The sequence below is a fragment of the Corythoichthys intestinalis genome, chromosome 3 (genome assembly GCF_030265065.1).
Source record: "Corythoichthys intestinalis isolate RoL2023-P3 chromosome 3, ASM3026506v1, whole genome shotgun sequence".
Classification (NCBI taxonomy): Eukaryota; Metazoa; Chordata; class Actinopteri; order Syngnathiformes; family Syngnathidae; genus Corythoichthys; species Corythoichthys intestinalis.
In genome coordinates, this window is record NC_080397.1 from 25,774,938 (window position 1) to 25,798,374 (window position 23,437).

Below are 23,437 nucleotides of genomic sequence, written 5' to 3' on the forward strand. Positions count from 1 at the left end.
CAGGAATAGCTTTATTAATGGTGAGAATAAAGATGTTCGTGTAAATTGGCGATGGAGAGTTTTATATCGTTTTGATGATATATATATAGTAGTGCTGCAACGATTAATCGATTAACTTGAGTATTCGATTAGAAAAAAAGATTCAAATTAAATTTTCCTGCTTCGAGTATTCGATTAATTAAAGTAGTGTTGGAATGGTTTATTTTGAAAGTGTTTGCATTTAGTTTTATTGATTGGGGTGGCAACACTGCCCTCTAGACTGCCTCATTTCACATGGGTGCTCCGTGTTAAGACCGACATAGGTTTTTGTTTGAGCTAATGTTTTTTTTTTTTTTTTTTTTTTTTTAATGCATTTGTAATTTAGTTTATAGGTATGTTTTTTTTTTTAATACCATTTGAGGCTCAGCTCAGGTATTGTAAGTTTTCATGTTCCTTATCCGATTACTCGATTATTCGAACTATCTAGTTCATCGATTAATCGACTACTAAAATAATCGATAGCTGCTGCCCTAATATATAGTACAGATCTAAGTCAAAGTATGGACTTGAATTCCCTAAGGTATTGATCAACGATTAACTCCTTCTCTGCCATTGATGGCGAAAGATGTAAAATTATTCAAACTGGGATAGCTGGCATTGAATGATTACGTTTTAGTGCCGTTGATGACAAAAGACGCCCAATCTTTTGACTGGCAAGGCTGGCGACGATCGTTCAAGACCCCTTTTGTGAGCCGTTGTCTAATTAGATGGCCGTTTGCTTTTGATTTCAGAAAAAAACAGAAAAAGGCACCAGATGGACTCCTCGAGATCACCCAGAAGCTCCAAGCACCACCATTCGCGCTCAAGGTCACGCTCCAGGGACAGAAAAAGTGAGTGCACCATTACCATTTTTTGGCTCCTAATTCCTGCGTTGTATGGATCAATGCTGATACCGTACCGAATACTACAGATACGTTTGACCTATTAGCCAAATGCTGCGGTTCATGTTGTTGTAACCACTGTCTGACTCCAAGAACACTAATAACTTTGATAATTTGATGAAAAGCTCTAACGGCAATTTTCCAAAAGGTTGACAATCCAAGAATAACAAGAAAAATAATGAAAACTGTCAGGTAAACAGAGGTTGAAAACTTAGCTCAGATTTTCATTCAAGCAGCATCGAGAGAAGTGACGCCCTCTAACAGAAATGTTCAGTCTTTTTGAAGGTGTTGGGAGGCAGATTGGATGGGCTGTCTGGGCATTGACCAGGGGTGTTGTCAGTCTTGGATTGGGGGAAAAAAAGTTTGTGGGCACTGTTGCCGGGGCGACGGCAATTATCTTCTGTCGGCAGGGAGTGGGCTGACTCGATGCACGACGTCAGCTTAGAACGTTATGTCCAACCGTGATCATATGGCGATGGTGTGACGTGGTTTGTCAACGGGCCTGTTAGTCACTAATTCCTTGCTTACAGGGCTCTTTTGTCTGCCCGCAGAAACATTCCTTCTCATGCACTCGTATTTTAGATTTATTTTATTGTTGGTTACACTGTTTTATGTAGTCAAACAATAGAAGCAGGCTTGTCTATGATTATTGATAAGCATGTGATCAAAAAATAATATTTTTCACTTCAATACTGTGTTTATTGCTACCACAGCTTGGTCAAACACTGTTTTAACTCCTTGGCTGCCATTGTTGGCACAAGAAGTCCAATCAGTTTTAAGGGGGTGGGGCTGGCAGTAAATGAACAGATGTTTCACTCCCACTTTAAATGGAATTGATGTCTACTAGTGATGAACACATTTCAATTCATGGCAAACGCTTGAAAAGGCCTTCCATTGCCCTTACCAACGTGGCCTCAGGGCAGCCATGTTGGTTGGAGCAACCTTCCCAGCAAAGTCAATGGATTGATTTTAAAAATTGAATGATAAATTTCACATTTTTATTCATTATTTATACACATCAAAGCATAGCTATTTACTTAGCGGGTGCCATTGATGCGCGAAACGTTCAATCCTTTTGACGTGGGATAGCTGGCAGTGAATGAACAAAACAAACGTTCCTTCTAAAATTACTTCATCAGTATCAGCTAGTACTAAGAAATAATGTGCCGATGCTGTGTAATATGTACTTTTTGAGAACTCGTTTCCAACTGCTGGTTGCCCTACCCGAGAGGGCCACCGGCCATGCACGGCGCTGTAATAAAATTAACGTTTATTCGCTGCCAGCCTCCTGCTCCAATCAGAATAGACGTTATTAGTGATAAACTCACTGACATTTACCGCAAAAGGATGACTAAATGCCAGAAGATTGGACGTCTAACATCGTCTAGTGAAGGCTGAGAACCAACACCAACCAACACTCATTTTTTATTTTTTGCAACAGTGTGCATAGCTGGTGGCTATCTTGAGCAGGGCGACTGGCAGTTGTAAACCAGATCTCGAAAAGTACATATTGCATATACAGTAGCATCGGCACATTTTTTCGTAGTACTCCCCGAAAGCAATGAAGTCATTTTGGTGCCTTATCAGTGCTCCACTATTGGAAAGTGAGCCATCGCAGTGTGTCTGACACTGTCTTCTTTTTTCATGCTTTTCCAGGGAACAGGAAGCACAGGCGGAGTCGCAGTCGGAGCAAAGAGGTAACTCATCTCTGGCTTCAAATTTTCAATTACAAGCATATTTTCATGTGAGACTTTTCAAGTACGTTAGTTGTTAACTGTTAGGCAACGAGGTGAGTAGTATTTGATCAGTGGTCCCCAACCAAACAATGAAGTGCAGACAGGTGATATTTAGGCTCCTAAAAAGCGCATTCGCAAAGTAGTCGCAGCACTTGACTTATTGCAAAATGGATATTCTTTTGCTTAGTTCCTCAAAAATCTAGTGTGTCGAAGTGGCAGCCCGTGCTATCATTTTGTGTGGCCTACAAAAGTAAATCGAAGCGCATCATGTTTCTCGGCAAAATATAATTCCTGTGAAATTTTCATGGAAAATTGAGAATACTGGGTTCGTACGGGTCCTTGAAATCCTTGAAAATGCTTGGATTTTACTGTCAAAATTTTAAGTTTTGAAAAATGCTTGAATTTTGTCTAGTCCTTGAAAATACTTGGACATGTTGGGCACACAATATTTGTCAGCACCCTGTCTAAAAATATGAATTATAGAATGAAAAAAAAAAACCCCTCTTTTTAAGGAGCAGGAGTGATTGTTAGAGCTTTACTTGTTGCGGCGAGAACAGAATAGTTTTTTGGTTGGTTATGTGAACTGTTCCGCACAAATATACATCGAGATATGATTTAGCTTAGGAATTAGATGTTTGAGAGCCATTTTCGAGAATGAATTTTCCCAAACTACAAGAAAGCGCATTTATCAAAGTTTTCTCGGCGGTGTCGCGCATGTATCTGTCCACCGAACGGCATGCTATCACTACGCCAGTATCTCTGATTTTGGACGCGTTCAGAGTTTGCCACAAAACGCTCAATGCTGCCAGGAACGCATCCTCCCAGGGGGATTGACTTTTTTTCCCAAACTAAATTTCTCCAGCCACCGGGATTGTAGAACTTTTTGGAAGACATTTGCGTACTGGTGAGAAGGCACTATATTTCTATAATTATTATGCTATATTTCTGTTTCATCATAGAAGAAAAAAAAAAGTTTAAAAGGAACTGGAGAAACTGGAAATAGGTCTTGAAAGTCTTTAAAACATGGGTTATTAAAAGTATTAAAAAAGCATTGAATTTAGTTTTCCCATTATTAAAGGTATTAAAAGTATTAAATTAGCTGTCGTAAGTCTGGAATTTTTTCACCACGGTTTTAATTTTGAAGAACATCTCATTGCAACCTAACTTATATCCGTGACAGTTTTTTTTGTTGTTTTTTTTTAATCCATAACGAAGATGACGCGTAGAATTTTTACGATGCACTGCACTACAAATCATAATGCACCTCGTGCGTGCGCGCTGTTAGCATCATTAGCATCAACATCACAACAGCAGGCAATCGCACAGTACTGTGTGCTAACGTAAGGAACTGCTCAGATGCCTTAGTTGTTATGTTGGACGAAAGCCTCAACAAGACAACCAAGTCCAAACAGTTGGACCAGCATGTGAGGTATTGGATCGACGACCAAGTCGCATCCAGATACTTTGGGTCGCAGTTTATAGGTCATGCGAAGGCAGTTGACCTGCTGTTAACATTTCAAAGTAAGTTGCCAATTTCTCCAATTAAAATGTGTTAGTTGCAATAATGTATATCTGCACGGTTTGCCTTTCGAATGAATGTGAATTTCGTAGTTTTAACTCGAGTTAGCCATGTTCAATGGGGTATTGGCAGGTGCACTAGCCTTAGCATGGATAAACCGGAGTCGTAGATCCACCATCACCCTCAGATACACAACACGGTTGACACTATTGTTGGAACGAGTGCGGGGTACCGTTGATCTGAATAACATGGCATGGTGATAGGCAAATTATAATGTACGTGATGGTAAAACACTTCCTGGTATATTTAAATGCTTTTCTTGATTGAATAAGAGTATGGATTTTCTCTATCTGATTAAGAGAAATGTCTTCAATTGCTAACAAAGGATTAACATGTGTTTTGTATACTTCTTGTATTGTGATTAGAAAAAAACAGTTACCAAGGGAAATGGTCATGTGTAGCTTTTTTATTTTGTGGTAATTAATGGTAAACTACTGCCATTTAGTGGCTGTTTTTTAAACTTTCACTGCCAATTGCAAGATTTTCCCAAGCACTTTACAGTTAAGGTGACCAACTTGACAATCACCAACCTACCACCTTGACTAGGTCCTCTTAAAAGGGAAACCTGTTGTATTGCAAATGTAATTTCTGAAGTTGCTTTACAAAAATAGTGTAAAATCCATTTTATCCTGGGGGGAAAAAATCTGAAAGACCTTATATTTAAATGTGTTTTAATTGTATCTTCAGTAAATGTGCATTCTTTTGTCAAACACACTTAGTAATTGAGGTTAAATTTGATGTTCAGTGCTTTATTTTTTTAATATGATTCAATATTATCTAAATAATGGGTGCGAGAAAAGTATTAATTTTCAGTTGAAATGGCATTAAAAAAGGTCTTAAAAGTCTTGAAGTTAGATTTATCAATCCTGGGGGGACCCTGTAAAAAGTCCTTGAATTTTGGCAAGAAAGAGGTTTACAAACACTAAGAAAAAATTACCTCAGTTTCAACAAAAATGAATACACTTGAAAAAAAATGAAAAAGGACAGATAATATTTACTGTTAGTCCTTTGTGTTGTTTTTATTAAATCCAAAAATGGAAAAAGAGAATCGTTACCGATTCATTTTCCCCCTTTTAAAAAGAAAAGATTTGCATTTTGCTTTTATAATTCCATCCATCCATCCGTCCATTATCTTCCGCTTAGTCCGGGGTCGGGTTGCGGGGGCAGCAGCTTTAGCATGGAAAAGCCCAGACTTCCCTCTCCCCAGCCACTTCAGCCAGCTTCTCCGGCGGGATTCTAAGGCGTTCCCAGGCCAGCCAAGCGACATAGTCTCTCCAGCGTGTCCTGGGTCGACCCCGGGGCCTCCCGCCGGTGGGACATGCCCGGAACACCTCTCCAGGGAGGCATCCGAACCAGATGCCCGAGCCACCTCAACTGGCTCCTCTCAACGCGGAGGAGTAGCAGCTCGACACCAAGCCTCTCCCGGATGACCGAGCTTCTCACCCTATCTCTAAGGGAGAGCCCGGACACCCTGCGGAGGACTCATTTCGGCCACTTGTATCCGGGATCTTGTTCTTTCGGTCACGACCCACAGCTCGTGACCATAGGTGAGGGTAGGAACGTAGATCGACTGGTAAATCGAGAGCTTCGCCTTTTGGCTCAGCTCCTTCTTCACCACAACGGACCGGTGCAGAGTCCGCATCACTGCAGACGCTGCACCGATCCGCCTGTCAATCTCCCGCTACTTTTATAATTACAGTGGTACCTCTACATACGATCACTTCGACACACGATCTTTTCGACATCCGACGTAAAATTTGAGCCGCCATTTGTTTCTACATCCGACGAGTTGCTCGAAATACGACGACATGACAGCACTGCAAACGAACGCACGGTGGATTTTCTTGTGTGAGAAATCAACACAGTTTTCAAAAAAAGTTGATACAGTTGGAGAAACAAGGAAAAAAGTGATGCTTACCTTTGAAATGAAGATGCAAGTTATAGAAAAATATGAGCTTGGGGTGCGCGTCCCTGAACTGGCTCAACAATACAGCTCCATGGTCCTCTTCCGACCACCGTTCGCCACTATTTATAAGTTAAGGTGACAATTATTATTGTGGTAACATTGCCAAGGAAATCGCCAGCTTCGTCACGTTTTTATCATTTATTTAAGAACTTATCCAACACAAAACGCCCATTGTCTTAAGCAGTTGACCGCTCTCAAGAAAACGAAAGTATTATCTCTACTGCACCGACCTATCTCACTGAGACGTCACCTTCGCGGTGCGTTCAGGGACAGTAAAAAGTGTCCGCCATATTAGAATCCGATTCGTTACATTATTTACAGGAATAATTATTAATTATTCTTCTTATTATTATATTATTCTGAATTATTTATTTATAACTTATTTGTTTTTCTATGTTTAATTGCCATTTGTAACAGTGCCAGCAGTATTTATTAAGAATTTAGTGTATGTTTTTAGGCTTTGGAACGAATTAATGGAATTATAATGTATTCCTATGGGAAAATCCTGCTCGACATACGACCATTTCGACTTACAAACAAGGTCCTGGAACGAATTAAATTCGTATGTAGAGGTACCACTGTACTATTTGGATTTTACTTTTATAATTTAAAAAAAAAACAATGCACATAAGTAAATTATCTGTCGTTTCCTACCTTTTTTCCACCTTGAACGGAAAATTAAAAATGGGGAAATGGTAATTATTAGTTCATTTTTAAAAAATATTTTGAATCATTTAGAATTTAAAATGTGAAATAATCAGTTTTCTTCATTTCATTTTCAAATTCAATGTCGAGTTAATTTGAGAGAAACATGAAGTCATTACACATGCTGTATTGTACTCTTGCATGCCACACAAAATGATTTGGCAGGCCTGATCTGGCCCTGGGCTGCCAGGCTGACACCCGTGACTTGGAAAATTGTGTAACATTTACTTTTTGGATTATTTGAAACTTTTTTGATGCGGCTCATACTCATCCAGACTCTTACTTTGAGCGCCACATCTGCCCGTTAAATTGATCTGAAGACCCCTGGTCTAAAACAATTCAATTGACCTTTCGCAAAAACCCTGCCCCAATTAGTTTCGGTTGCTGAGCCGACAAGCTTCGTGACTCCACAAGTATACCAGAGTTTTAAGTGGCTTCTTTTGGAGCAATACCAGCACAACAGATTGAGGCTAAAAGGGTTTACATTATGCAGCAGGCGGTTATATTGAACACTTGCAAAAAGCAGCATACAGGTTCAACACTTCCTGCAAAGCAAAGGTTGAGAAACTAAGGATCACAAATTTTTACATGAAAAAACAAAAACAAAGGTTCAAGGCACTTATTGGGACACTATGGTTACTTCAAAGAGGAAGCATTGATTTAATGTTCACGCTCTCATCGAACGGACTGCTAACAAAGACATGAAGTTAGCTAACTTTAGCTAATGAAACTGCTATACGTAGGCATTATAGCGACAATTTCCCAGCAAGATGTATTACTCAAGTAGGACAGCAAGCAGGCTAGGTAATTTTGCTCTGCCGTTAGCCTAATCTTGGGGCAGTTCTGTGAATGTTTTTACCTCTACTATACCAAACAGGCTACCTAGATAGCCTCTGGCATTAGCTTAATCTTACCTTAAGAGTACACATCTGTATGCTTGTTTATTTTGGAGACTTTTAACTAGAAGTGACAGGGTCGAGGCTTCTAAATCCATTGGAATCAAGTTGTTTTTTCGACTTTTGAAAGGGCACATTGCGTCACCATTTTGAACCTCCGCAGAATGTGGATTCTTTTCATCTTCTTCTGTAAAGTTTGATCGCAATCGCCGATCTCAAAACCACCAAATCAATCAGTTAAGGGCATCCGAGAGTGTTTCGGATCGTGGTCATTTAAAAATGGTCTCCGGGACGTATGATTGGTCGATGTCTATTTAGGAGGCGGAGTTTGCGAAAGGTCAATTCAATCATCGGAATGGAATTTTGAAATAGTCTGTAATTGTAAGAGAGTTGTGGAAAACGGGATCACCTTGAATACTTTGCGGACGCGCATGTACACAGGAAACGGTTGGGGACCCCTTAAATTAGATGGAGAAAATCCAGTCAGGAAATAAAAGAGATGAGAGAGTCTTTGACATTTTATGATTGAAAACCATTTACTGTGGTGATGATTTGATTTTGTAACCTGGTGTGCAAAGACCACGTGATAACATTTGTACAATAAATCACACTCAGCGTGCTAAAGCACGAAGAGACTGAACTGAGGAGCCTGCTGACATAGCAAAATAATATCTCGACTACGGTGACAGGTAACTATCTGCTATTCAAACACATATCTACCCTTGTCACTTGGAGATGCACCGAAAATTCACTGGCCGGATGCAGATTTCCTGTCCAAACGAGACTCAAATCTTTTCTGTCACAAGCGCTTTTTTCACTGAAATTATCGTAGCGACATCGAAAATTGCTCACTGCAGCCATTAGCATTTGGCACTTAGAGTGGAAGTGGTTTGAGCAGCTAAAAACAGGGCTACCAGGTTGTACTTCCAGCCCCAAAATCAACAAGGAAATTATCAAAATGTACAGGAAGTGACCCAGTATGAACTCGTTAACATCAGTGGATGTTTAATTCATCTGAACTGTAAGGACTGGCTGTCAATCTTCACCTTTTGGTGCCATTGATGGTGGAAGTGACCCAAAATCAACAGGAAGTGACCTTTAAGTACCCTGAAATGCAGTGATCCCCAACCAGTGGGCCAGGGACCAGTACTTGTCCATAGCACATTTGCAACCGGCCGCAGATAAATTATAAATAATTTGTTAATGAACACAATCTCACCTGTGCCTCTCGACACATCAATATGCCTGCCTACTCTATTGACAAATCCGAGTAGAGACTTGAGTACGTCGCCCTCTAGTGGTTGGCCTTCCATTACTGGGGTGTTTGCACACCATTAGCAGCCCAGCGTCAGGCAATGTAAACAGTAACGTTAGCTGCTGTGTGCTCCGGGCGGCACTCCTCAGCAATGGCGAACTGGGTACTTCCAGGTGTTTTGCTCGGAATAGCTTATAGCAGCCCAGCGTCAGTCAATGTAAACAGTAATATTAGCTGCTGCTAGCTGTGTGCTGTAGGCGGCGATGTCTTTGGACAGCTTTTTTTATGGGGAAAAGGCCACCTGCTGAGCCAGAAGAGGAGCCTACAACCAAGTCCTTTTTGCATAATACAGTTTGTGGTTAAAAGCTAGCAAACGAGCCAACAAAAGTGAATGCACTGAGAGCATCATACCTCGAACCATATTGCTAAAGCCAACAAGCTTTTCACAATTGGAGAACTCATTATGCCTGTGACCAAGTACATTTGTTGTCAAGTTTTAGGAGAGGCCGCTGTTAGAAAAGGTTGTTTCAGTGTATGATGAGTTACATTTTCCCTGCACTCAATGTTAGTTTTTAGCACTATCGTGTTATTCTATATTTACTGTAATCTTTTGCAACACATTGCCTGTCTGTGGGAAAAAAAGGCCCACATGACACCGGTCCATAGTGCAAAAAAGGTTTGGGACCACTGCTGAAATGAACAAGGACTTGATCCAGATTTAACTCATTGCCTGTCATTGACATCGGTAGGCTTTCTTTTGTATTTAAAGTGATAGGACTGGCTGTGAACGCTCATCTTTCAGTACCATTGACGGCACAAAAAGTCAAATTCATTTTGAGTGGGACTGGGGAGGAGCGAATGAACAAATGCTTATCGGCACCGCTGAGTCCAAATGGATTGGTCACCTAGCGCCGTCAATGAGTTTATCAAGTAGCATAGTACAGAAAGTGACCTGGAAATGCCCTAGAATCAACAGGAAGTGATCAGTGAACAGGAGGTGTCTTGGAAATGCCATAAAATCTACAGAAAAGGACCCTGAAATGGCCCAGAATGTAGTAAACTTTAAGATCCCTAAAATTAACGAGGACCAGAATTAACTCATTGCCTGCCATTGACCACAATAGATGTCCGATTCGTTTAAACTGGTAGGACTGGTTGTGAATAATCATCATTCAATGGCATTGACGGAGCTAGATGTCCAACTCATGACTTGGAGAAGCGAATGCTCATTCGCCCCTCACACTCAAAATGGATTGGACTTCCAGCGCCATCAATGAGTAAACAAAGAAGTAACCTAAAAATGTGGCAAAATTAATAGGAAGTGACTGAAAATCTCCAGTCGGTTTCGGTTTTCGGCCTCAGTTTTCTCGTATTCAGTTTCGGCCGAGAATTTGATTTCATTTCGGTGCATCTCCTCTTTTCACCTGTATTATTCAAAGTGCTGTATTGTATTGATTGAAATGGCCACCACTAAATAGATTGGCTCATGAAAGGTTCAAACAGCTTCAATGAGTGTACTATTCAAATGTTTAGTGAATGTGAAAGCGACGGATGTGTTGAAAAGCCATGGCACTAACTCTCTGTTGCGCTATTTTCCTGAAAGAGAGCAACTTGTTGTTAAAACAGGCACGGAAGCGAGAGCCAGAGAAGATGTCCAAATCGCACAAGCCGGCGGACGAACGCCACGACAGGCTCTCGGCCGACGATGGCGATGAGCGCTCGCGCCGCAGAGAGCGGAAGTCCCCTGCCGGCTCCTCTCGAGAGCGGTGGGTCCGAGCGCAGCGACATACGGCCGCCTGCGACGGCAACCTGGTTTAACCCGGCACTCTGGCTTTTCTCCTCAGGCGGCGCAGCAGCAGGAGTCGAGACAGGCGACGCTCCTCACGATCACACAGTCGTGACAGGAAAAGGAGGGCCCGTTCGCGCTCCAGGTCCAGGTCTAGGTCCAAACATCGCCATCGTAGCAGGAGCCGCAGCAGGAGCCGTAGCAGAAGCAGGTGCGTCCCCTTCTGACGCTGAAATTTTTAGCATCCAAATTCAGCTGCAAAAAATTCTGTTGCCAAAATTCAGTCGCTGGAAATTGAGTTGCAAAAAGTCCAGTCAAAATATTTGCAGATGAATTTTAGGGGAAAAGTAAAAAATAAAATGAATTTGGAGGGGGGAAAAAAAAAAGTTAAATAATTTATAAAATTCATTTACTGCACCCGCCGATCACCTCACATCAGGGAGCGAAAGAAAAAGAGTGAAAAGGTACGCAAAAGGAGTCGGAGTGGCTCCGCCGATTTGCCCGTCTTCAGGGGGAGAAACACGGCCATGGACGCGCAAGAGGCCCTCGCCCGAAGGTAAGCCAAGAAGAATTCCGGCAAGTATCGGAGCGTCGCTGACAGAGGGCTGCTTTGCTTTGCTTTGTAGGTTAGAGCGAGCCAAAAAGTTCCAGGAACAGAAGGAGAAGGAGTTGCTGGAAAAAAGTCAGCAAGACATTATCGGAGGTGAGCTTCTACCTAGACTTGCCTTGGAAACGCTGTTTCACACTTTACTCACTGTTTGCAATGACAATTTTCAGGGTGTTAGTGTAAAAATTTGTGTTGCACTGATATCATTTTTTGGCTCCCCATACCATTTTTTTTATACTGTTCTGATACATTTTTTAAATTATTATTTGTAATACTAAATTACTGCATAGTCACTTGACGGTGAAATCAATGCTATCATGGCTTGGTTAGGGTTAGGACAATGCTAACTTGGTGATAATACACTCTCGGCCGGAAAACATTATTTTCGATTATACCAACCCACCTAGACGCCACGAACTGTATGTAAAAAAAATGTCTCACAGTATAGGAGGACGCTTGCCAAACGCAAATGCTATGCTAATGCTACGAGTTACATTTAGCGTGTGATGATCACTCAGCACAGAGTTTTAATGGAAAAGCAAAGCAACAGTGCATATTCTCTCTAGCCAAGATAAGAACAAAAATCTTACAGTGTGTGCAAGCATGGAGAATGGAGAGGACACTGCACTGGTGAGTGGGGGGTAGGGGGCGGGCAGCACGTCACATGAGTGACACAACTAGACACTACTATGATGCAGGCTAACATAAAATGTCACGCATTGTGAACATGTGACGGAAACTATTGCACATTTACGTCTCGTTTTTCTTCTTGCCAGATGAAAACTGGCATTCGGCTCGTTATGTTTTAGTCCTCCAAAAGATGTTTTTAGCACATTATCATCTCGTCATCGTCATGAAAAAAATTGTTCGTTGACGAAATATTTTCGTAATAGTAATCGTTGACCAAAACAACACTGATATGCAAGTATGAGAATCACTGATGAGCCATGCAATCAATAGTGTTGGCTATGTTTTCAGGATATAGAAGTCATTAAAACTTACCATTGCGTGTCATTAATTATAGTATGAACAGCAACATTTGTATTCCAGCAGCTCTGCAGGGAACAGGCTTTCTAGGAAAGCAGGGCAGAGAGACATAACAGTTGTTGTTTTTCACCGCTGATTTTTTTTTTTTTTTTTGGGTGGGAAGGAAAGGGACTCGCCATCCCAGAAATCAATCACCCTGACTCACTGTACTGTTTACCCTTTGACCACGACATGGCTTCATTTGAACAGTTAGATCTGTTAATATCATTTAGTTTTTTTATTGGCATGCTAGCAACCACCATCGACTCGCGTTAGCTTAGCCACTCCTTAGCCCTGCAGCGAACAAATAACTAAAAAACTGCACAGAATTTGTTGATACCAACTCCACCGATTAATTAATCCCCCCCTCCCCGGCGACTTGAAGATTACGCCTAATGTCAAAAATTCTCAATTTAACTCTAGGTGCTACACGTCCAGTTTATTTTAGGTGGGAGGGTTGACAGCGCATGAATGAGCATTCAACGTCCCACTTGGAATGGATTGGACATCTTCTTGCGATTAAGTCATTTCAGTTGACAGCAGGAGTTGACACCAACATGGCCGCCCTAGGGGATGTGCAATGTGTTGACATTAAAATTAAGTCATAACTAGCTTATTTTATCAATGTCAAAGTACCTGTTATTTAGTCATTGTCTGCCATCGATGGTGCTAGACGTCCATTTGAAGTGGGAGAGTTGGCAGCAAATGAACGAACTTCGCTGGGAACCATCCCACTTCACATGGATTTGACATCTACTTGTGATAACCTCATTTAAATTCAGGGCAAAAGTATGAAAAGACCTTTCATCGCCCTACCAACATGGCCGCAAAGAGGCAACATTCACATCAAAGTCGATGCATGGACATCAAAGTCAAATCATAACCAGCTTATGTTATCAGTATTAACTTCGCTAGGCGTTTATTTTTTATTTTTTACGGCGTGTGTGCGTAGCGGGCTGCCACCTTGGGTAGGTCGACCGGCGATTGGAAACTAGATCTTGCAAAGTATATACTGCACAGCATTAGCACGTTATTTCCTATTACTCCCCGATACTGATGACATCATTTTAGTGCTCATGTCAGTATTGGTGATTATCGGTATCTGTGCGACACTCGTTTAAATATTTGACTACCGTAATTTATGCGTTTTTAAAGAAAAAAACATTTTATACATACTGTACATAACCCTCTCCTGTCTATAAGCCGCGTGTGCCCACATAGTAACATGACCCACCCTCAAGATCCCGGAAATCTAGCATATTGTGTGCGTGACGTCACTACAAGGAATCAACCAGCGCAGTGCTTAGTACTGAATGGCAGCGATGATGGCGGACAATTTTGTTTCTAGTTGCAGCGACGAATCCGACGTAACGAACATTCTTTTAATTGTGACGAGGAGAGTTATGAACCTTTCTTTGGTGTTTTGGGTTATCACTTTGAGCCCAAACGAAAGCCAATGCAGCCTAATGAAAGGATCATTGAGGGGAGCAATCGCACTGATGAAACACCGAATGGTTTGTTTTGCATTTCTTTTTATGAAGCCGATACACCGTGACCGCCAAATAAAGTAATGTATAGAATACTTATCATTTATTGTGCTATCATCAATTTTCGCTCTGCCAACCGACACAAATATGAATGGGATTAGAGGATTTGTTCTATATATATTTTACCAGCGATAATTTATACATGTGTCCAGTCCTATATCCAATGCGTGATATGTTTTATGTTGTATTATAAAAGAGTACTCACGCTGGCCATTTCCCTCCTTTGCTTTGCCTGGGGTGGTGGGGTGGTCTCATCAGAGCCAGTCATCGTCCTCTTTCTTGATATCTCAGCGTTTGGTTGCGCATCGCATCTGCTTTCAGCAGCAATTTCTTAGCAAAACCTGATTTCATTTGTCCATAGTTCGAATAGCTTTCAGATGTAAAATGCGCGCCACACAAAACCGTGCCAGAGGCTGGGTCTGCAAAATTAGCCCTCTTAGCACGAACGAACTTTACTCATTGTCTGCATAGTCCAGCTCTTTTTCTCGCGTTCGGGAACTCATGGGTACTACATTGCGACAAATGGCTATTTGTATACCACATAGCATGACAGGTTTGGACCATTTTAGCGATTTTTTTTATTAAAACACGAACGCAACTCTCTCGTCGATAAACAATGATGGCACCTGCCTCGACCTTTCGTTTCCTTGTTATGACGTCTCCGCCCCATTCGGCTGTTTCCGGAATACTTTCGGAAATGTTCGTAATTTTTGATCTATTTTCGATAATTGCTCAGGAATGTGATTTATTTTTTCGTTAACTTTATTCATATTTGTTATCTTGCCACATAACGGTTCTATTGATATCTCACAGCCCCTTAGTGTTTTAATACCCTTTAACAACATACTTTAACTTTTCTTTCCAAACCGTGCCAGCAACACGGCAGTTACGTAGCAGCAACACGGCAGTACAGCACTACCTGGGCTGGTTATTAAAAAATAAAAATCACTGTTAGCCATCTTCATCTTCCTCCTGTGCCCTGAAACCATGGAAGTCTTCATCCTCAGTGTCAGATATGACTAGGCTCAGATACACTTCGCCATGCACCTTTTCAGTTTCTCTTTCGTTGACGCTTTCAATGTCTCTCATAATGAGGAAAATTCACTCCTGAGCTTGTGCTGTCCTCTTCGTCACGCAGCTGACCGGCTTTTCGAAACCGTTGGTGATGGGGGATTTTTATCACACTGCTCCACACTGTCAGGATCCACTGGCAGACTTGTGCAAAAGTTGCTCTTCGCATGGGGCCAGTTTTGGTAAACTATCTTGCCGCTGGTCATCCACGTCTCCCATTCAACTTCAATTTGCTGCGCTCCCATGAATCATAGCATCATAGCTGGAATTGAGTTGGTCCTCTTGAGGGCTGCTTACGTGCAGCAGCTCTGTTTCCTTCTTGATTAGCCACTTCGGTAGCTTTTAACTTAAAAGCTGCATCATATGCATTTTTGTAGCATTTTCCATGATGCGGGTCTGCTAATTTACTCATGCACAAAGATGAGCGTCTGCTACTTTTATTCATGGACAAAGAACAATGTTAAATTACCGTTAATAGAGTCAGCCTCGATACATACAATTATATTCCACGTCTCACTCTGACATTTTATGATCGAGCGCCCCTGGAGGCAGTTAGAAAAATGCATAAATTGGCCGGATCATTGCACATGCCGCAGGATTCAAAATGAGGGGAATAAGTAGCGACTAGTAGTACGGAAATTACGGTAATACTTTTTTACTGTATATGGGTTGGACTGTTTTAGTTCAGTTTTTTTCAATTATTGGATTAAATATTACTACTACTCCTAGTGATAAACTGTGTACATGACCCGGTATTTTTTGCAGCGAGCTCTCCGGCGGCCGCCCCGAATACCATCTCGACGGCCACAGCCGCCGCCTCCAACCACGCCCTCAACGTGGCGGCTCTGCTGGCGTCAGGCACGCAGGTGACGCCGCAGATCGCCATGGCGGCGCAGATGGCGGCCTTGCAGGCCAGGACATTGGCCGAGACGGGCGTGGCCGTGCCCAGCTACTACAACCCGTCCGCCGTCAACCCCTCCAAGTTCGCCGAACAAGAGAAGAAGCGCAAGAAGCTGTGGCAGGGCAAGAAGGACGGGGTAAGAAATGGCGTTTTGGGTATAACCGATGTCATGAAAGGGCTGCGTCCGTAAGAAGTAGGGGTGGGAACCCATAGGTACCTCACGATGCGATATGATTTGTGATATACAAGGCTCACGATAATGATGATCTCACGATATGGTGGTACAACAATTATCGATACATTAGTCAGGAAATCATTCTAGGATATCCTACAAAACAACCAATTAACAGAAATATAAGCGATTTTCATATTGGCAGTTGATGGCGTCCAAGGAAATATATCGATGACGCTCTGAACCCTAAAAGTGCATGTGATTTTGCAGGACAAATCCCAGACGGCAGAGTTGTGGGAGAGTCTCAACTTTGGCAACAAGGACCAAAATGTGAAATTTCGCAAACTGATGGGCATCAAGGTAAGCAGCCTTTGTTTTGTTTCGTTTGTGGGGTGGCTCTGACGTGGACGTTCAACAGGATGACGAGGAGGGGGAAGCATCGAAAGCGCCAAATGACGAAGGGCTGAAGACCCTCCAGAAGCAGGAGGAGATGTTCCGCAACCTTGACGTCCAGTACGAGATGGCTCGATCGCAGACGCACACACAGCGCGGCATGGGCCTGGGCTTTTCCTCCGCTTTTTCCCGTGGAATGGATTCCGTCTAGGACGAAGATGACCGACAGCTGCTGCTAGTAGTATTTTTTTTTTTTTTTTAAACACGTGAAAAGTGAAACTACTCATTTTCAGTTCATCCTGCAATTTGGTTCGTTTGCTGGACACTTTTTAGGAGTCGTGTTTGCAACAACACCAAAAAAATAATGACTCCAACCTCATAATGAATTGTTGAAAAAGTCCAAAATGTTTGAATCTCCAATTTCCATTGTTTTAGTTTGGTAGAATAAATGTCTTCCAGGCCTGTTTTACGGGATGACAAATAAATGACTGTCAAAAAAAAAGAACGAAACCAACAATTGTCTTTTTCCAGCAACCACAGACAATAATACACTGTAAAAAATTGCTGTAAATTTACGGCCAATTTTGAACACTTAAATACCGTTTTTGTGTTAAACAGTTTATTACTGTAGTTAGCATTGCATTGTGGGTTACCAACATTAAAGCAACAAGACTAATGCTGTAAACGGTATGTTAATGTTTCAATTACATGACACTACAGTATTTTTTGGAAACTGAGTTTTGACTGGAAATTTGGAGCATGCTCAGAAATCTGACATCTTTTACATTGTGGCAATATAGACTGTTTTATGCCAAAATTAAAATAAATACATTAAAATAACTAGACACCGCAAATAATTTGCCATCAAATCCTGGAGGACCTAGTTACCCATAATTTGGATGTTGGAGACTCTTCGGAGGATGACTTTAGATGACATAGCCTGCTTCTGAGTGCTTGTTCTTCAACTTATATTGGGATTTATGTGTACCAATTTATAAAAGCTAAGTTCATTAAGTCTTACTCGTATTACCTAAAATATTTTATTTTAAACTAAAGTTCAGAGGATTGCTGGGTAGCGATGTATAATATTGATGTTTATTCGTCTGGAGTGCCAGTAGAGGGCAGTTTTCTATTCTGCAAAAGATGCAGCTAAGTGAATTTTTGGGGGGAAATAAAAGATGTTTGCCGGTGAGCCGTTAAAAAGGCAAAATCAGAGTGTCTCATATGTATCCAACAGTGAAGTTACAATACGATAAAATTTATTTTTAATTATTGTTTTATTTATATTATTAAAAAAAATATTTTTATTTATTTATTTATTTTTTTTTTTTAACTGTCCTGTTCAGCTGTTTAACACAGAGAATATAAGTGCCCGGGTTGTTGTTTCACATTGAGAGTCTGATATACTCCCATCGTGATCATTCAAAATACCTTTTTATTATGACAAAGCAGTGAACAGGAAGGGATTATGGGGGGACAGAAGAAAACACAAGAAAGAAAAGAAACATACACAACAACAAGAAATACATAGAACATCTAGACTAATTATTAATATGATGGTGCCATCATCAAGCGCAGCCCATCCCTCCTCTCGCAGCCCAGCAAAGGAGCCATCGTGCCCCGGGCCACCCGCGCACCCATCAACCGGCCTTCAGGGATGGCAGGAAGGGACGCACCACCAACCCCGCGTCTACCCCCACCACCGCCCGCCCACCCAGGCCACGAGCCACGGCCCGCCAACCGGCACGGCACGCCACGAGACCCCCAGTGGCCCACCAAGGCAGGGCAGGGCCCCCCGCCAGTGCAGACAACACCCCGCTGATAAACCTGCGCCCAGCCAGCGACCCGCGCAGGGCGGATGTCCAGTCAGAGAGGAGGGGAAGGCGGAGGCAGGAGAACGCCGAGGAACTGCCACGGGGCGATGCAAGATCGGAGCCCCGACCCCCCACCCCACTCCCGCGGCCGGCAGCCCAGGCAGAGGGGAGGCCACACCCCAGGAGCCACGCCATAAGGAAAAAGTGTGGGATCCACCTACCACCCTATTACTGTGGCTGTCAGGTTCCCGGCTGGCAGCCTTCACCCTGCACCGTGATGGGATTGTGAGGGGAGGGTAGTGCAATGTATGCATTAAAATAGGAGAGCTTGGCTTGGGGCAGTGGGACCGCGGCATGGAATTTCTGCCCAGCCGCCCGTCCCACCCACCGCCCTTTGCCGGAGCTGTCCTATGGAGTATGATGTGTGTGGTGCATTTAAAACAAGTGCAGGGATGGCGGGGCCTGTCGTGAGGGGGCAACCGTGAGGTAACCAACAGGTCCCAACCATCCCACAACCTTGGTGTGTGGTGCAATAAAAACAGGGAGGAGCCGGGCCGGGACTGTAAAGCCCCGTCCCAACTCTCCCCGGAGAAATGTATGAGCATGTAAGTGCCAGGGTGAAAGATATTTACAGTGCCGAAGTGCGTGAGTTAAGAGGCAGGCCCCCGCGGGCGTGGCCCCGTCCACCAGAACCACCGGCTGCAGGGCGGGAGAAGCGTCAGGGCCCCGATCAATCCAGCCCCAGACCACCCACGGCGCCTCCGCGACCGCCCCCCCCCCCCCACCCACCCACCGAGCACTCACCCCGCACTCCGAGCAGGCGCCACGCCGAGCGCCAGCGACCAGGGGACGTCCACCCCACCGGCAAGGGACAACAAGCCCCACCCAAAGCCCCGCGGGTCCCAAGAGGCCCCGTCGACAGCCACGCTGGTAGGGGAGCAGCGGCAGCCGCCGCGGCCCAGCAAGGCAGACGGGGCCGGGGACAGACCAAGGGGACGGAAGCGCACCCCCACGACCCACCCCCGGGCCAGGAGGGCCGCGCGGTATGACACCAGAGGGCACCTCCCCGGCACCCAGTACAGGGAGACGCGGCTCCGGCCGGGCGGACCCGGGAGGGAACCATGGCCGCCGCATACACCCCCTGGCCCCCACCCCAACTCCACCCCACCCCGGCCCCACGATTTTTTGTTTTATTGCATAGAGCAAATAAGTTGGCCACACAATATTTGAAATGTGTGGGGGGGAAATCGTATTTATATGCATTTTAATTGTTTTTTTTTTTTTGTTAAGCTTTACATATTTGTTTAAATTATGTGTAATTCCATGGACAAATTTCATGTGAACCATATATTTTCACTTCTTGTTCCGTTTGGGTGACTTTTGGATGACTTGCTGTTGATTCTGGGACATTTTGGGTCAGCATCTGTTTAATTTCCTGTTCATTTTTGGGCCTTCCTGATCACTTCTTGTTCATTTCTGCTCACTTTTCGATGATTTTGGGCATTTCCAAGTCACTTCCTGTTCCGTTTGGGTTGTCTTTTGTTGACTACTCCTTGATTTATAGGTCACCTCCTGTTTCTTTTTTTAGCTGTTTTATTTAGCTATTAATTTGGGGACACATCCTGTTGTTTGGTTTATTTTTGGAATTCTTCCTGTTGATGTGGGGACATTTTGAGTCACTTCCTGTTTTTTGGCCATTTTGTGGCCTTATGGGGGTCAAATCCTGTAGAATTTGGGCTCTTCTTGAGTTACTTATTCTTAATTTGGGGACATTCTTATATAAATTTACACCCCCCTGTCCCACCTCATAAGCACATTGACACCAGTATTAACTTTGGCTTGCTCAACATTGGCTCTCTCAAATAAAGACCTTATCCGTGACCTAATTTGTGATCATAACTGAAACGTGGCCGCAGCCGAATGATTTTACCTAACTCAACCAATCTACCATTTTCACTATCTACTGACCTCCAAAATATGACAAGGACTTCTTAAATGACTTTTCGCAACTGCTCATCCGTTTTTCAGACTGCAGTTATTCTGGGTGATTTTAACATTCATATTGATAACCATAATAATCCCCTCAGAAAAGCTTTCATTTCCTGCCTTGATAGTTTTGGTTGAATGGAATATATCAAATTCCCCACTCGCAACAAAGGACATATCCTTGATCTGGTCTGCTGCTTTGGAGCCACCCCCTCCGACTGTAAGCCCCACCTACTAACATACTCTGATCACTAACTGGTTACTTTTAATCTCAAGATTTCCTTGTAAAAAAATCAACCTTTCCAGATAAATTTCTTTCCGCCACATAAGAGCATTAACATCCAAGCCCTCTCTCTTGACATTGATAACCTCCCTTCGACAACCTTAAACAGTTCACATGCCGACCTTCTCCCTTCCACCCTCCTCTCTCACCCTGTGGCTACAAGACATTAACTCATGGTTCTTCACTAACTTCCTACTACTCAATCGCTCCAAAATGAAAGTCCTCCTTGTACTTACCCCTGCCATGCTCACAATTGAAAATAACTTCAATTTCCATCAACAACGTACCCATCATTCATTCCACTCAGGTTAAGAGTCTAGGTGTCATCCTCCACAACACGCTCTCCTTCTGCTCCCATATTAACAACACTACCAGATCAGCCTACTTCCACGTTCGTAATATCTCGTCTCCTTCCTTCTCTCACCCCCCACACCACCGCCACTCTCATGTGCAGTCTAGTCACCTCCCGGATTGACTATTGTTTTGTGTATTGGAATTCCACTTTTTAGCCAGATTGATGGAATCACGCCAGCCGAACCGCCGGAATCGCTCAAGCACAACTCCTACAAACCGGGCCGGCGGAAACTCAACAACCCAAACTCCACGCATTCACCTTAGTTTTAATCCCTTGCACTGACTCCATTTTAAAAGCTGGAAAAAGGCTTCGAAACACAAGTCGACAATCTATTCCAAGTTGACAGCAAAGCAAAAACAGCAAAGAGACCCAGACGAACAGGAAGGCTGGATCCAAGGTCAACAAAAGATTTCTGAGAAAAATGACCGCGATTAGTTAAAAATTTCAGTCTTCTAAAGGCTCTTGGGAGGCGGGCTGTGGTCCAGAAGAAGGGTGTGTTTGGGCGTTGTTTAGGGTTATTGTCTGTGGATTGGGCAGGAGAGTTCGGGCGTTACTGTTGTCAGAGCAACGAGAGTTGAGGATTTTGCGAGCCGCATATGAACTTCTGAGTTGCGGGCTCCTCCGTTATCATATGTTCCTTGAGGGAGTAGAGGATGTCCTTTCATTGTTCTGGACTGTCCATTGTTGGTTAATAGAAGAGCTGATGGTGGGATTTGGTGGTCGAGATGTGGGCTTGTAAATGTCTTGGGCATCCCCTGCTTGTCTCGCTCACTCAGCTGCATGACGCGCGCGTTGGGCTTCTGTAGTCAACAGGCATCCTGTAGTTGTTATTGCCCTTATCTGCCCGTTGTCTTGGCGCTGCCAATTCCAGTCACTGCAACTCCACTCAGTCTTCAGATATATTCTACTTGTTTTTTAAACAATGATTTAAATGCTTTTTATTTTATATTGGGTGTGTTAGATTAATACAAACAGCCAAAACGTAAATATGGGAAAGGATACTACGGTATTCCCTTCTTAACTCACTCAAACAAATCCCTCCAGAAACTGCAGCTCCTCCAAAACTCAGTAACACGCCTCATTACTCAAACCCACACCACATCACCCCATCCTCTGTCAACTTCACTGGCTCCCAAGTAAACAAAGAATTATATACAAGATTCTCCTCATCACCTGCGAAGCACTTCACTGCCTGGCCCCATCCTAGATATATCTAACCTCTGTACTGTATTAACACCGCCACAGTTCACTTCGTTTCTCTTCTTCCCTCTACATTTCTGTCCTTTGTGCCCGTCTCACCACCTTTGGTTCCAGAGCCTTTAGTCACTCTGACCCAGAGCTCTGGAACTCCTTACCCAGGGGTTAATTTGTGCCGGATCCTGCCGGAACAAGAATCGGCACCTCTTTATTTTGGCCCCCCTCTGTTCCAGGACTTATTTGGGCAGATCCATGCATGAATTCAATTACAGAACAAATCCCAAGAAAAAAAATTAAATCTATTAGTGACACCACAAGCATTGACGAAGAATGTTTTTTTACAGAGTGTAAAGCTTTCGGTTAGCGGTTTAGCGAACGTACCTCCGGTGAACATTTCAAAATAAAAGCACGTCATGTTTGTCATATAAATAACGATTTCTGGAGTTAATCCCACATACTTCAGAATTAATATTAAAATATGTTGAGTAAATACTGCATGATACTTATTCTACACTAAGAATAGCTTTCAAATGACACTCTTTATGACAAATATGATTGGCAATGAATAAGTATTATAATTATTATACTATTATTATATATAGTGGTATACTATAATAATAATGCTAGAATTTTTTTTTTTAAGAATTGTTTTGAATAATGTTGGAAAGGCAAAGTCAGTGTTCTGAATGTTTACTTTCCATTCTTTTGCACTAGTAAATGCTATCAGCATTTAACCTCATTGTTTATTTGTGATTAATTATTGTTATTTACATGATTATTTGTACTTTAATAAAGAATTTAAGTGTTCCAAAATGGTTTTGTGAATTAATAAGCGTCAACAAAAATTTCATTGCTAAATTAGTAAAAAAAAAGAAAATTATTATATTAGTCGACTAATCGTAAAACTAGTCGGCTGACTAATCAGGAGAAAATTTGTCGTTTAGGACAGCCCTAGTGTACCGGAACATATTTCCTCCACACCCTTCTCACCTTTTTAACCCCTGACCCATGAAGAGGGCCCCTGGATATGTTCGCCTTAGGCCCCAAAATTGCCAAGTCCGCCACTGGATCTCGGGGCGTTTCAGGTCACTTCCTGCTTGTTTTGGTTCATTTTTGGATGACAGCCCTCCTGCTTAACATGTATCGGACATCTATCAATGGCAGCCAATGAGTCATCTCAGTTGTCTGTAATGATTGACCGGAACGCGGAGATAACATGGGCTTGCACATGCATTTGTTCTC

At 42.9% G+C, this 23,437-nt stretch overlaps 1 protein-coding gene across 1 annotated transcript; it reads left to right on the plus strand.

Moving 5' to 3' along the window:
- Window positions 1-539: 539 nt before the first annotated feature.
- rsrc2 (arginine/serine-rich coiled-coil 2) lies at window positions 540-17,405 on the plus strand. Its single transcript, XM_057832199.1, has 10 exons — window positions 540-559; window positions 771-869; window positions 2,577-2,617; window positions 10,661-10,823; window positions 10,902-11,054; window positions 11,283-11,399; window positions 11,470-11,546; window positions 15,860-16,131; window positions 16,438-16,527; window positions 16,586-17,405. The coding sequence occupies exons 1-10, from the start codon at window positions 540-542 to the stop codon at window positions 16,769-16,771; spliced, it is 1,218 nt and encodes a 405-aa protein (XP_057688182.1). The 3' UTR covers window positions 16,772-17,405.
- Window positions 17,406-23,437: the final 6,032 nt, after the last annotated feature.

What these genes read in the sequence shown, in the direction of transcription:
- rsrc2 (XM_057832199.1), top strand. Translation starts at nt 540, where the DNA reads ATGGACTTGAATTCCCTAAG. An exon ending in GCCGGCTCCTCTCGAGAGCG is followed by an intron (nt 10,824 to 10,901) that starts GTGGGTCCGAGC and finishes TTTTCTCCTCAG; the next exon opens with GCGGCGCAGCAGCAGGAGTC. An exon ending in GGCAGGGCAAGAAGGACGGG is followed by an intron (nt 16,132 to 16,437) that starts GTAAGAAATGGC and finishes GTGATTTTGCAG; the next exon opens with GACAAATCCCAGACGGCAGA.